This window comes from Paralichthys olivaceus, chromosome 15 (assembly GCF_024713975.1).
Source record: "Paralichthys olivaceus isolate ysfri-2021 chromosome 15, ASM2471397v2, whole genome shotgun sequence".
NCBI lineage: Eukaryota > Metazoa > Chordata > Actinopteri > Pleuronectiformes > Paralichthyidae > Paralichthys > Paralichthys olivaceus.
The window spans coordinates 1,862,152-1,877,464 of NC_091107.1; the positions used below are offsets into that span (position 1 = coordinate 1,862,152).

Here is a 15,313-nt window from a genome sequence, read left to right on the forward strand (position 1 = left end):
GTCCGTGCCGCTCTCTGTAACATTCGTTTCTCAAAGGTTTATAATAAAACTCTCAAAAGACATTTTTGCTTCTCGAATCCTCGTCGTTTATTTTGTTTCAGATTTTCCACCTCACCAACTAAAGACGTCAGTTTCCCTGAGAGGTTTCAGTTTTACACAACAAGGTCGCAATTCAAATCATCACATGTGCAGCGGCTACATTCACAGTTTCCTAATTATCAAGGCTCACGAGACGAGTCAACGTGACAAGAAAGAAAAACAGAAAAACAGAACATTTATCAAATCAGCAGGAGTAAAGAGAAAAAACTCTGAAGTCCTGTCCTCACTTCTTTTTGTCCTCACTCAGCCTCTGTAGCGAACAGACTTTCATTATAAAAGGCTCAGGCCCCTAATCTCTTGAAGTGGTACCCACTGTGCCATCCAGTATTTCCCCCCCTTTCATTTTCTACGCATGTGAACTTCAGTCTCCAGCTTCCACACGTTACCTTCACACAGTCACAAGTTCCAAAGATGCTTTGATTGAAATGAGCAGCTTAGCGCTCGCTCGTGTCGAAAACATTTTTTATTCCAGACGGTTTAACAGCTTTGAATGTTTTTATGCCGTTCGAGGCAGAAAGAGTCGTCAGTGATTCAGAAGTCCTCACAGAATCATTTCCTCTCCACACGGTTTGACTATTAGTGAAACTTTGACCGATAGGAAGTAACAGACACCGTCCCACATCCCGATTCACGATTTCCTCTTTTTCACATTTTCGTGATGTCCACAAAGTCGTTGATGTCGATCACCTGGAACCCCAGGTTGTCGATGCCGCCCTTCTGCTGGCTGTGGCTGTTGTGGTTCCTCTGGTCCATGTCGCTCTCGAAGCAGTGGACGCAGTGCGGCGTGGTAACCCGGACGCTTTTGGAAAAGTTTGAGAAATCCACGTGGTACTTTCCGGTCTTAGTGCGGGAGATGATGGGCAGGAAGCTGTACCCCCACTGGATTTCCTGCGGGATGTAGGAGGTTCGAACTTGGCAGGAGGAGCTGGTGGACTCGGCCATGCCGTCCAAGAAGACCACCAGCTCGAAGTCCTGCTGGGGGAGAGTGTCGGCTGAAAGCTCGTAGAAGGGACTCGACCCGTTGATCACGTGGTAGAGGGTCAGAGGGCAAACGAAAAACAAGTTATCCTTGCCAGCGTCGACTATGAAGTCGATGTCCACCTGGTCCAGAATGATGGTCTCTCCGTCTGGCGTGGTCGTGGTCCTCAGCAGCTTGCCGTAGATCTGGCTGCCGATTAACAAGGTCTTCCGGAGGTTGGCCACTCGGATCAGGAGACACAGACTTCCTTTCTTCAAGCAGATGACGGCTGTTGTGCTGAAGGTCACAGTCTTTGCCCTTTTTTTGGGCGATGAGATCTTGGCCAAGACGACGCCGCACATGAAGCAGTTGATGAAGACTCCGATTAGAGACTGGACGACAATCAGAGCCACTGTGCCGGCACAGTGCCCCGTCAGCGCCCTGCCACCGTACCCAATGGTGGTTTGGGTCTCTAGGGAGTACAGGAACGCCGTCGTGAGGCCGTCAACGTTGTCTATACAGTGCATGTGCCCGTCTGTGCGGTTCTGTCCGGTCAGGTCGCCGTTGCTCTTTGCGATCCAGTACCACAGCAGGCTGAAGATGAACCAGCTCCCGGTGAAGGACGCCACGAACAGGAGGAGGACGAAGCGCCAGCGGATCTCCACGAAGGTGGTCCAGAAGTCCACCAGGTACGCAAAGTGGTTGCTGTACTCGATGTTGCCAAACTCAATGTTGCAGCGCCCGTCTTTGGTGACCAGGCGGGATTTGCAACTTCGGTGTCCGTGGAGCAGCCGCAACATCCTGGAGCTGCAGGGAGCGAACGCAAGAGTTAGTTCAGAGGCCGCATCCACAAAATTCAGAGCAGGACGTTATTAAATCGAACAGTCGAGACAGTTTTACCAATTTGGCTCGTGGGGGATTCACAATCTGTACAAAATATGAAAACTTACATCTGTCATGTTTCGGAGAAGGAAAAATTCTTCATTGATTATAAAAATGGCCAAACAGTTGAGTCAGAGGAATTTGTTTGTGTTGTCTTTTTGGATTTGCGTCCCTGTACCTTTAAGGATTTGTCTTAAAGATTAAAACTGACGATAATAAAATCCAGCTCATAAAACTTCCTTATGTCCAAAAACACGTGAATGAGTCACATTGTTACTCTGAGTCACTTCCACATTCACCATCCTGCTGCACAACTGTGATAAATGTGTATTCACATTGTTCTTTGTACATAATTTATGAACAAACAGAAACATATACAACAGCTTCAGGCTCAATCTCAGAGACTTGGACTTTGTAGGAAACACTGCTGGAACATTTGCTTACATAACCTTCAGTTTAATATGAAACTGTAACGCTTCAGTTTGTTTTTTTCCAAGAACACGTAAAAGCTCGAGGCGTTTGAATGTTGCAGCGATTAATGGGTGACATGGGTTCACGTGATGAATAAGAATTCAGAGCATGAAAAAGAACAGAGCAGAGAATACGTTCAATTAAATTTCCCCTTTTTCCCGTTAGTACAATAGAAGCACAGTGAGTTTGTTTAGCACAGAGACGTGTGAAGATATAGAATCGTCTTATTCAGTTATAATGTGTGTGTGTTCTGTACAGTGTGAACCACGTGTCTCTCTGAGTCGGTTACATAACAGCCGCTGATCAGAGTCGAGATTTACATTCAAGAAATGTGCAAACTTGAGAACTGAAATAAAGTTTTTTACATGTGTTAATAACTTCAGTGCACAAAAGTGTCTCAACACACAAAAAGCTGAAGTAACTTATTAAATGAACTCGTTCAAATCCTGGTTATGTTCATTTTTAGCCTCCTGTCTTTATTTAGTGTCGGTGAAGTCTCTTTGTGCTGCTGCCAACACTTGTTTCTTTGTATTTTCACAAAAGGACTTTTTCACATTCGGCTACAGACGACGAGAGAACGAGACATTATTATATTTCATCCCTTAATTAGCTGAAATGTTAAAGCAGCTGTAAATACTTCAGTAAAGACAGTTTGACTAAAGACTCAATTCACACACGTCTCAGAACTCAATCAAAGTGTAACAAGAGAAAAGTGTAACAGCCTCAGTTCTGTGGACAGACACAGAGGACGTCTGGACGTACCTGTGAACTGAGACCATGGACCCAGACCGCTCACTGCAGCTCTGCTGGAACTTCTCCTTTCTTTCAGCGAGTGGCCATGGAGGCGTTGGAAAGATTTTAATCCACAGTGAAATGTCCTAATCCCAGCCACATGCCACCATGTACACTGCCTCCATCCAGACACAGGAACCAGCCACAGAGCTGCCAGGGGACGTCAGTTGTCTCTGACTGGCAGAGCGACACTCTGCATTATTCCGATAAAACCAGTGAGATCCTCATGATGGCTGCAACTGAAAAAGTTCTGGAGACAAAGTTTGGCAAGAAAATCCCTCAGAGCTTTTGTGTGGCAGAAGGTGAATCCATTGAAGGGGCTAACGTGGCCGGTGGAGCACCCATGCTGTTTTTGTTTTCAACCCTGAGAACATTTGGGATTTGCATCGGGCCTCACAAAGAAATCCCTCAATTGCATTTCCCCCTTGGTCCCCATCCCCCCCCCCCTCTTGTCCACACTGGAAGGCTGCCTCACATTTGCATTAAAATGAAGAGCTGCAGGGCCGAAGTGTCTTTGCCGTGTTCTGCCGGCTGCACGAGGAGCATTTTCATATCGGCGCAGCACATTTCCCTGATCTGTTGTGATATGAAAGAGGCCTTGCATGGAGAGGATGCCTCCCAGCGATGGATGCAGATGCCACTGATGTGTAAGTGACGGGAAAATTGGACGATTCAAGATGCACGACTGTGTTTTCTGCTGAACTGACGCAAATGCACAGGCCCTGCATCAATCTGAGAAACTTTTACAGGCGTCTCAGGTGCATCTTACACAAAATAACATCCAACCAAGTACTGCACATCACTGTATTCTGCAGATAGATAGGTGGATAGATGGATAGAGAGAGAGAGAGACATGACCTTTAAATCCTGGTCCATGCTCATTAAAAAAAAAAAAGCAGAAATTATAGAAAATTCTAAATTATTTTAAATATATTTGTATTCTTCCCTTGTCTGTGACTCTTCTGGAGCAGCGTGTGCATAAACTACCAGATGTGACGTGAGCTTTAACGTTCACATACTTGCTGTGTACTGCACGTACCACTGGAGTATTCCACTGGATTATTCACACCACTGAACTCAGGCGTCTGGATTTGTATTCCATACATAAAAACATGGCGACAGTGGGAGGTCACATGTTTTCTTCCCCAATTATTGAATCATCTAAAGGTCATTTTCATTCTTTAGTCTCATTTTCAAATTTGAAAAGCTAATTGTTGGTGCATCTTTAAATTGTTATCACAAGTATAGAATCAGATCTTTTGTTTCCAATAAGGAATCGATACTGACTGATATGTACACTTGTATAATCACGTTTGACATTGGACATTAAATCCATGTGTTAAATGTGGTGGTGCTCTTTGCTGGCTGCTTGATTCACAGGAGCTCAGCACAGAAATGGCTCCATCTGGTGCACAGTTCCTGAACAATTTAAAAAGATCTATCTGGATGTATGTGCACAGACTTTCCCCTCAACGTTCAGACACTCATCCAAACATGTTTGTCCACAAATCTTCACACAATTTAAAAAAAAAAAAGACTCTTTATTTCACATCGTGACCTTGAAGACCCACCCACTCTAAAAAAAAAAGAAAATCACAGTCACATCTTATTTTAGTTTCCTGGCAATACAATGACAAATAACCCATCCCATGTAAAATGTAAAACATGTTTATATAAACTAAAACAGAGAATTGAAGTCGTTTTCTTGTTACTGTGTAAAAACAACATGAAGAAAGACTTGGATCGTTTCTATTTGTGCATCTCACAGAGTGATTTTTGTTTTCACAGACGAAAAGTAAAATTAAATAGATAACTGAAGCATCGTCTTCTCAGAACACAACATTCAATTTGCTCAAAGACAATTAGTCATTTCTGCATCTACACATTCGAGACAAGAACTTCAGACCTGATCATTCAGGCCACTGAGGATAATGGATCAAGCCTGAACGAGTCGAGATGGATCAGTATCCGTTAAACAAAGTTACAGTCTAATGATCTAAATACTCTTTGGTCTAATTTTGTAAAAACCCAGAATTTAAACCACATATATCCAAATGAGTCAAATATTCCATATGCAAACATTAGTCAGTGATCGTGGTAAAATTCAAGATTAACATTTATAATTATCCATGAGATCCATGATGAGGTGCATAAGAATATACCCTTATTATCAATCTATTACTAATTGATAAAATATTACATGGCGTACTCTATGTACACTGCACGATGTACATTTGACTATAAAATGTACCAGAATGTAACAAAAATACTAAAATATAAATCATTACAGTACATGAAGGAGTATTGTAAAGCTTTTGCTCAGAATTGCATCATATGAAGAAACAATAAACGTTATGTGTAGTGCACATGTGAAGTCATCTGATAAGTTTTAACATGTAAAGACTGCGTACGTATTGCACAAAGGCTCCGCACTCCGAGGTTCAGAGGACATCTGAACTGCAGAAGTCAGGATTTTGGTCGTTTCTACAGTTTTTTCTCCTCACGACTTTCTGTTCTTTTATTCTGTAGTTGTTCCTCAAGGTTTTCTTCAGAAAATTTCTTCCTCCACTTTGCAACTGAGTTCACACTGTCCCCTCGGAGAACGACTCGAGAAATTCAGAAAAGGCCTCGTGGTCTCAAACGTAACATGATCGATGATATGAACTTTAGAATAATGATGTCATTCTTGGAAAGCTAACATCACTGAGATCTTTTCTCTGAGAGATGATCTACGAGGTACTTGTTCTAGAGCGATAACGAATCATCTTGTTGCTGAAGATAACGCTGAGATCATTTAAGTGGTGGATGAGATCTGGGAACACTGAGGCATCAAAGTCAGGACACACGGATAAAAATAAAATGAATGTATGGATGAGAAACGAAAGCAACTCGACAGTAAAAACCTGAAGCTGAAACAACTGCTGCTATCGGATCCCAGATTTCAGTGATTCATTTGGTACAAACAGGAAAAATGTTCACAGTTATGAAAATAAAACCAAGTTTGTGATCATCTGTCGCAGAGCGCACGGTTTGTTCCACGTCCTCTACACGATGTTCCTCTCCAGCATCGGCTCCCGGGCCAGAATCCGTCTGAAGTTGAATGCACTCAGGTCCAGCGTTTTAAAGTGTCCGTCCAGGATCAGCTCGGCCACGGCCCGACCCACGGCGGGGGAGTGCTGCAGGCCGTGGCCGCTGAAGCCGGTGGCGAAGTACATGTTGTTGACCAGAGGGTGAATACCGATGATGCCGTTCTGGTCCAAGGTGTTGTAGTCATAGAAACCTGCCCACGCGCTGGTCACCTGAGGGCGGGGACAAGAGAAGACGGGTAAGGACGAGAATTAAAATCATGATGATGAAGAGAAGTAAAGACAACAACAGATTGTTGTTGCTTCAAATGCTTCACCACTGGTAGCTCATTTAAATTAAATCTAATATATAGAGCGAAACAAACAAGTTAACGAGATGGAAACTGTTTTTTTTTGTATCTGGTGTCACGTGTACGATTTGTAACTTCAGCCACTAGGGGTCTCTCACTTAAACGATAACACAAGACCTCATTCGATGATGTCATTAAGCAGCATGGGATCATGGGAGCTGTCTTCACCATCAGTGTTGATGAAAATCTATTAAAGTTTTAATCACGTTACGCAGCAAAGGGAAATGAATAATCGGGATCTTCCACGAGTGAGTGAAACAAACAATGAGGATTTTTTTATTCTAACAGAATTTCTAGATTTCTAACAGCTTCAGAAACTAACGACCGTCTAATGTGATGTTGGACATCCTGGAGTGAAATGGACTTCTGTACTTGTAGAGTGATTAGAACAGAGACAGAAATCGCAGCTCTCACCTTGAGCTTCTCAAAAGCAGGAACACGATGAGCCAAAGACGGCCAAATCTTCTCCTCAAAAAAACTATGATCCACCTCCAGATTACTGATATCCGGCTCCTCCGCCTGAGGAAGAACAAATCAGATCTTCTATCAAACTGGTTCTTTCATATGTGCAGACGTGGTCGAGAGAAAAAACTTGAGATGCAACAAACCTCATCCGGTGACGCACCAGCGATGTAGTTCCCTCCTAGCCCCTCTCTCCTGAAGTAGACCCCGGAGTAATCGACCAGGAAGGGGGTGTCCAGACCTGGGCCATCAGGAGAGTGGACCACATACACAAACCTGGCAAAATAAAACCCACAGGCCTCAGCATGAGGAGCGTGTTCCCTCAGAGCTACAGATAATGTACCTCAAGATGACATTAAGTTAATTCTAGTTTTGTGAAAACGGTCCGAGTTGAAACGCTTCCTCTGAGGTTTTACTCATGAGTCTCAGGATCGCCCCTCTGGCTCCCTGATGCAGCGTGAGGAAGGATTTAGTGAAGAAGAGAAGCTGGAGCTGGTTTTTGTGCAAAGTGGAAATGTGTGTGACAATGAGATTATTATAAATAACTAGAAGGGAAGAGCTCAGGCCTCAGCCATGGAGAACACCCACCGTCTGGATCAATTTATCTGGATCTGCTCCAACAATTATTGGTCTTCATTGGGTCATGCTCCTCGATCATATCTGTGCTGAGCAGTTTTAGTTTCCTTTTCAAATTATCAGGTATTAATAATAATAATAATAATGACGATAGGTACTAAATGTGTAAAATAAATAATTACAGACCAGTAGTCAAGCCCCCGGGTGAAGAACCCCTGGTTAACAGCTGGTTTCTTTCAGTTTCCTATTTTTGGTTGTAACACGACACAGGTTTTAAATTACATTTAACTTGGTGAATCCTGTGAATCCTGTACGCGGAGAGAACGGCATCAGAATTCTACCCTAATGATTTGGGGCAGTGAAGCGCTCTTCGTTGCTTTTCCTTTTCTCCAGCAGAGAATTTTAAGAAACAGACTCTGAGGTTGAAGTGCCGACTTAATGTTGTGTTTGAGGGGCTCAGGGGTTTGGATTATTCGTATGCAGTTCATCAAATGTGGAAGTAAACACCCTCGAAATTAAAGCTGACAGTCAGCGCTATGAAGTTGGACAGTTTTCCAATTTACTGGAGCGCAGGGTGCAGATGAAACTGCCAGAATACTAATGAACTGTGCCGTGTGAGGCTCCGACAGCCAAAGGAAACCAGACATTTTGACAGCACGAGTCGTTATTTAAAGGGGGAATATACCCGCTAAGTCGATGACCAACCTTTTCCGAGGCTCGACGGGCAGAGGCATTTCAGCAATGCCGCCTTTAGGGCCGAAGCCAATTCCCATGATCTGTGCCAGTTTAGTAGAAAAGGCTCCTGCTGCATTCACCACAATGGCACATTCCACCGGCTGGTACTCCAGGCTGTTCGGCATCTGCACCTGCTCGACACAAGCAGACCGCCCATCATTCACTGTGAGGTCCTGTGGTGGTGAGTCACTGAAGCGAAGCACTTCCACATCTTGGAGACTGGACCTGATCATTGCTCTTTGCACATATTGATGTTTCAATAGTAAAGAAGCAGTAGTTGTTTATTATTTATAAGTTAACATGAGAATTTAAATGGTTTCTGTTATATATTAACCTGAGACTTGTGAAAACTGTCCTGACGTGTCAGTGATCAAACTAAAAGTGCTTCAGTGACTCTGGATTGTAAATTCTCACAGTCTAACTTACTTTGACAGATTTTATTCTCTTCAAATCCAGCATTTCACCCTCTGGAGTTGTCCTCACATTTACTGTATATGTGAAATCTGCGGAGGAAACAGTTCTAGTTAAAAACTCTTGCGTCACAGTAAACACACACAGGGTTTGTGTTGAAATCAGTTATAGTTTAACACGTTGGCTCTCTGCATCTTTTAGATAACTGCTCAACTTTTTAAACAGAACCAACCTGTCACTTCTCCACAGCACTGGATCACTCCCATGGAGATGGCCTTCTTTCTGAAGGCGTTCAGCAGAGTCCAGGGGTCAAACCAGCCCTCGTTCTCCAGCCCTGGAAGACGGGACGAGTGGAAATGATTGTCAGAGCTGCTGGATGAGTTGATGCACCCACACATCAGGGTTATTTACTGGAGTGATGACACAAACAAGCTCAACCACTCATCAAAACCTTCTTGAATTCACAAAAAATAATAAAACTACTTCTCGAAGTGATGTTGTATTTTTGTACTGGCACTCACCATATGAAGCAAGTGCCACACCATCTGTGTTTATCCACGGAAACTTCTCCTTCAGTTGTGTGGGAGAGAGAAGTGAAACTTTGGCTCCGGCAGACCTGGGATCAGATCACTGGATTAATGACACCTCAGTTCTGCAAACTGAAAACCTCCTGCATGAATTTTCTGAACAGAAATGTTCTCTGCTTGTTTCCCACAGGAACGACCTGATTTGTGTCGCACAGTTCTACTGAATGAAAATGAGTCAGCACCTCTGGGTGCTGTAGTTCTCCTCCATGATGTGAGCCGCCATCTCGCTGGCCAGGAAGAGGTACCCTGAGTGATTGAACTGCAGGTCCACGGGGTCTTCGTTCATCACGCCGAGGTGTTCCTGACACCAGGAGAGACAGAGACGGGATAAAAAGTTTTAAACAGCGTAACAGGGTTGCATCATTCAGCCTCCAGCTAACGCTCAGATACAGCGAGCTGTACTGGGAGCTGCAGCAGTGGTGGTCCTATAAATAACACATGTCCTCAGGAGGGTACAGCAAAGACAATAAGGTTATTAAAGGAATAGTTCAATATTTCTGTCCATGAAATATAAGGCAACAACTAACAACTGTTAGCGTCACTGAGGTAACTAGCCTATTTCTTTAGCCAGAGGTTACTGCTCCAAGCTAAACAGAATACCTGCCATTCTACAGTATTTCTAATATTTATGTTTATTTAAGTAGAATTTAGCTGTTTAAATAAAGACAACATCCAGTGTAAATTCCAAACCTTAAAGGATTTTTTCAGGTAATTCTGCTGAGACTAATATGAGCCCAACTAACTGCAGCTTAAATCCAACTTTGTCAGCATATGATATGATTAAAAAACCTTGAGAAACACAAAAGCTGCTCATGCTCACGTATGACTGGAACCTTCTGAGCCCTGTTGTCTCTGACATGTTTAATGATTTGAAGGATCGTCCTTCACTGCCGCTGTGCAGCGACCTGAGAGGCTCCAACAACAACAACAGCAGCAGTGACTCCAGCATGACCTACATTGATGTTCCTCATGAAGTCTGCGGAGGCCAGGGATAGGTGGATGTTCTCGGGCAGGGAGAACTGCTGTCGGATCCCCCCGGCAGAGAGCACTGTGGAGGCCTGGGAGTACTGGGGAGAAGCACATGCAGGAGGAGGTGGTTGATAAGGAAATGAGTATTACACTCACTTTCACTGGGACCCTGTTCAGATGATTTGCACAGTATTATTGCAACTCTACACAAACAGAGTTTAATTGATTCAGCGTGTCTGATATTTTATAGGAATATTATCATTGACCCACTGGCTCCAAAGAAATGTGTCCAAAGTGTGTTATTACCATAGACTGTATATAAAGATATTATTATTACCCTCGACAAACACGACACAAGTCTTTATTTATTAGATTTTTTTTTGTTTATCCTGTATTTTATATGAATTTCTTTTTTTATTTTACATTGTTTTTTTGAATACCTTCCATGTAATGTGACCCACTGACTCCAAACCAATGCTGAGTAGTATTATGATCTTAGACAAATATGATGCAGCTCTTTCTAGTAGATTTCTGTGCTTCTTTTATTCTCTATTTACTATTTACAGGTAGCAGCAGATGAATACATATATATATATATATATATATATACACACACATATACACACAGCAGATGTAGTTTGGAGTCAGTGACATGGCGGCAATTGAAATAAAGAATATGATTTGGTTTGTAAACAGTGGATGAGAATATAACAGCTGGGGTTCGATGCCGGTTCCTCACCGTTGGGTCCTTCTCCACCACGACCACCCGGACCCCTCCTCGGACCCTCTCCTTCTGCTTCAGCCAGTAGGCGATGGACCAGCCCACCACGCCGCCACCGACGATCACGATGTCGGCCCTCTCCGGGGGGAGGTTGGGGTTGATCTCGAAGGGGCTCCAGCTGCTGCCTGGAAGCGCCTCCGCCGCCTTCTTCCTCATGGCCGCCAGCTGCTTCTCCAGGTCTGGGCCAGAAAAGTAAAGATTTTACATTCATCCACCATTTTATTGCAGATGTTCACTCGCACTTTTACAACTCGACACAGTTTCGTGATCTGTAGCTTCCACTCTGTCATTCGGGATATGTATTCATTCATATATAAGAGAAAAGACGATCAACAAGACAACTTTACATTCAGAAATTCCTAAATTATACACTGATATGTTTCTACACACATATATTCAACTTGTACGTCAGAACTGAAACTATCTAATTAAGTGTCAGGATCCTCTCTTCAATTCGGCCAAGATCTAATCTTCCAACTCTCATTTGATTTAGTTTAACAGGCGACATAAGCCTTAATGAACACCAGGATCTGGTCTAATAGTTTGCAATTAAACTAAACACAACGAGTGTTGGAAGATTATACCTGAGCCGAACTGTGGAGAGAATCCTGACAGTGTCCGAGATAGTTTCAGCTGCGACAGACAAGTTGAAAATATGTGTGCAGAAAGAAATCATTGACTAATTTTGGGGGTTTCTGGATGTAAACTTGTCTGTGATCGACGTGTGGAGCACCCGGACTTCCCCCCTCCATGTCCCCGCACCTTTGTAGAAGTCATTCCGCAGAGATGCTCCGGTGTTCAGGCGTTGACGCGGCGTCAGACTTCCACTCGGCCCCGGGTGTTGATCCGTCACCAGGCCGGAGGAGAGGAGTCCGCGGGCGGTCCGCACGCCAGCGTGTAGCCTCCGCCACGTTAGCATCGCTGCTGCGGGCTGACTAGCTTGCCCCGGCTAACAAGCTAAGAGCTAGGCGCGGACAGGACGGCAGCGGGAAACGGTGCAAACCACAGACACGGGATCGAACTCACAACACGAAGCCGCATTTCTCCTGCGTGGAACTGTCACACGTGAAATCTGACTCTGAGGTCGAACCTCGTCAACAACAGACAGAACAGCGGAAACACACCGGCCGGGCCGCGCTGTCCTTCAAAATAAAAGCACGGGGGGTTTAACATAAGCTGTGATGAGATAAAGTTTGAGCTCATCTTGATCCACATCCTGGAAACATTCAGGTTTAACAGTAGCAGTGAAAAGTCCCAGTGATGTAGATGATTAGACAAAAGTATTAAAAAAGGCAATACAATGAAAATGAATAAATCAAATTATAATGTATCTTTCCCACAGTGATTGGTTTGTATAGAAATATCTTAAACACAGAAGATGTATTTTCTGATATATACATTTATATTGTTTGACGCTTGCTGCTGTAATACTGCAAACTCACCCATTGTGGGAGGGACCAATTCATTATTATCTTATCTTATACATGTTTATAAGGTTGCAGCTAACATATTTTCATAAATTCATGACTATAAATTCCAGTAAATTAAATATTAAAACAGGTGAAAAATGTCTAGCGTGAAGAGGATGTCTTCATATGTCTTATTTTATCTGAAGAAAAGTCAGACATCTAAAGATAATTATTTTACTTTCATTTAAAGATATGATAAGACTTTATTAGTCCCACAATAGGGACATTTGCAAAATTACAGCAGCAAGAGTTAAAAAAAAGGCATCAGCAAGTAATAATGAGTAACATGCAATACTAAAGTGTAAGAATGATAATACTCATGAATAAAAACATGTAGGCTATAGAGAGAGCATGTTTGGAAGAGTAGATGTTTACATGGGGACAATAGAGATTGTATTAATGTGAAATTAAGTAAAGGGAACTTTATATAGAACCATATTTATTTCACGTGTGAGACCTTAAGGTGATATCTGGCACACTTATCGATAGGTGATCAAAACTTTCTGCTAGTGACCTTTCTAAAAACAAATCTTATACTACTACAGTTCCTATATCATATTATATCATCTGATGATTATCACTTGCAGACATTGTAAACCTGCCTCCACACTGATGAAGTCTGGTGGGATAAATCAGGGACGAACGTTGTATTTTTATTTTGAAAGCGTCTCTGGGAAACGCGGTGATACTCCCGCTAACTTGGTTAAACTCGGAGGTGTTGGCTCGTCATGTGACTCGGGACCAATCAGAGACGAGGAAGAAGCCAAACATTTAACTTCCACCACATTGTGTTTCTCTGAGAATAAAAGAGAGAGAGGGAATAAAACCAGCTTCAACACGACACTGATGAAAATACTGCAGTAGATTTAGAAGTACTATCGTTGTATGATCCTCAGGGAAAAAAACTACAATTGGGATGTGAATTTGTACTTGTACTTGGCCCAGCTGTAGGGATTCGTAGTTTTAAACATATATTTGTGCTTTTCTCAGAATAGGAGGTTGTTATAAGTTGACTGAGAACATTCTGTGAAGTTTGACCTGACATGTTTGTGTAATCAGATTTAATAAGTAATGTTTAGTGGATGTAAACGATCATTTGAACCATATCTTATGTGACCTGTACCACAGATTAGTACTGAGACTGATGAAAAGAGAAAGAACAGGACCCAGAGGTAAACTAACAGACAACTTTCTTACTTGAAATGACATGTGAGTTCTCATTTAGGATTTTAAACCCTCGCCGTAGAAAGCCTCTCATTTTATAAATTAAAACATTCATATGACAGTTATCTAAGAAATCTCTACACTTCCATTCCTTGTTTGAATCCACCTGCGTCTCACTGGGATGCTTTGGAGACTCCAGGTATGATGAACGATCAAGTTATTATCAGATACAAACGAGAACATTGACAAGAGAATTCAAATTCCCTTTTTATTTGAATTTATCTTAACATATAAGTTTGAGAATGTTCACACTGAAATGTATTTCTTCAAAACACTCTTTTGAAAACGACACAAACAGCTGTAATTTGTTATTCAGCTTTTCTCTGTGGGCACCACATGTAAAGTCTCTAGATTTAAAAAATGAAATAATAATTCATAATATTGATAATAATCTATGCCTTGTTGCTGCTCCCCACGCTCTGTTGAAAGAACTCCTTGTTAATGATGATCATGCTCTTCAGAAGCTTCTCCAGGTCTCTGACTCGGCCCAGGGTCATCACCAGCATCTGAGCTTGGGTCTTCAAAATGTTCCTCATCATAGCCTTCTGCTCCTTCATCTCATCGTAGCTGATCAGCTCCTTGAGACTGTGTCTGTCCTCCACACTTTCATCCAGGGCAGCACCAGAGTCGTTGTGCAAACTCTCTTTGGGTTTCTGCTGAGGCTGAGCTGCTGACGTGCACATCTCTCTACACTTCTTCACCGGCTGCTGCTCACGGTCTGGTTGGCTGCTGGCTGGAGGATGCTCCAAAGATTCCTCCTCATCACCTGATGTGGTTGGACAGATAGATTCAGAGATTCCTTTAAAATAAGAGAAGAGAAGATAAAACGTTATTGATCCACACAGGGGAAATTCAGTTGTTGATTATTACGGCCCTGCATATATCTCTAACTCACACAGTCCATCCATCGTGTTTAATCAAACCAAAGCAGAAGATTCTCTCTCTAGAAGAAACTTTACTGATTTAGTTCACACATGTTTAAAAGGCACATTACCTGCCATGACTGTCAGTGCTGTTTCCTCTGGCTCCGTCTGTGGGCTCGACACTGAGCGTTGGAGTGATAACGGAAAGTTGCCGTTAATTAACGGTGAGCTCTCGTTAATACGGCACGGTCCAGCGGGTTGCCAGATCCTGATCCGGTTTGACTTAAAGCTCCACCCGAGTGCTTATTCAAGGATGCATTTGGTGGGTATTAGCGAACCTGGCAACCAATACAAACTGCATTTATTCGCTCCAACACACATGAAGGATCAAACATGACACACACATGATACATACATGTGGAAATGAATCAATACATGCATATAAACGAACATAACTGTTGAAATACAGAAATCCTCAACTACTGTTTTTATATTTTCATTTATTTATGTGTTTGATCCGGTTTGATCATTTATTCATTTTTATTTATGCTAATTTGTCATCAAATTTTATTGACAGTAAAATAAGCATATTAGATAG

General features: G+C 42.7%; 2 protein-coding genes across 3 annotated transcripts; both read right to left on the bottom strand.

The window, feature by feature from the left end:
* Positions 1-605: 605 nt before the first annotated feature.
* On the bottom strand, positions 606-3,326 carry LOC109640899 (ATP-sensitive inward rectifier potassium channel 1-like). Its single transcript, XM_020105128.2, has 2 exons — positions 3,173-3,326; positions 606-1,864 (listed from the first exon to the last, which is right to left on the bottom strand). Exons 1-2 carry the CDS (start codon positions 3,187-3,189, stop codon positions 745-747), a joined length of 1,137 nt encoding a protein of 378 aa, XP_019960687.1. The 5' UTR covers positions 3,190-3,326; the 3' UTR covers positions 606-744.
* Positions 3,327-4,722: 1,396 nt separating this feature from the next.
* foxred1 (FAD-dependent oxidoreductase domain containing 1) lies at positions 4,723-12,274 on the bottom strand. Of its 2 annotated transcripts, none has more exons than XM_020105127.2 (11): positions 11,922-12,274; positions 11,118-11,338; positions 10,366-10,476; positions 9,592-9,710; positions 9,344-9,438; positions 9,055-9,156; positions 8,838-8,914; positions 8,382-8,542; positions 7,247-7,376; positions 7,053-7,157; positions 4,723-6,501 (listed from the first exon to the last, which is right to left on the bottom strand). In XM_020105127.2, exons 1-11 carry the CDS (start codon positions 12,076-12,078, stop codon positions 6,247-6,249), a joined length of 1,533 nt encoding a protein of 510 aa, XP_019960686.1. In that variant the 5' UTR covers positions 12,079-12,274; the 3' UTR covers positions 4,723-6,246. The 2 variants fall into 2 exon arrangements, with proteins under 2 accessions (XP_019960686.1, XP_069366137.1); XM_069510036.1 differs by having other exon boundaries at positions 9,055-9,232; positions 11,922-12,239.
* Positions 12,275-15,313: the final 3,039 nt, after the last annotated feature.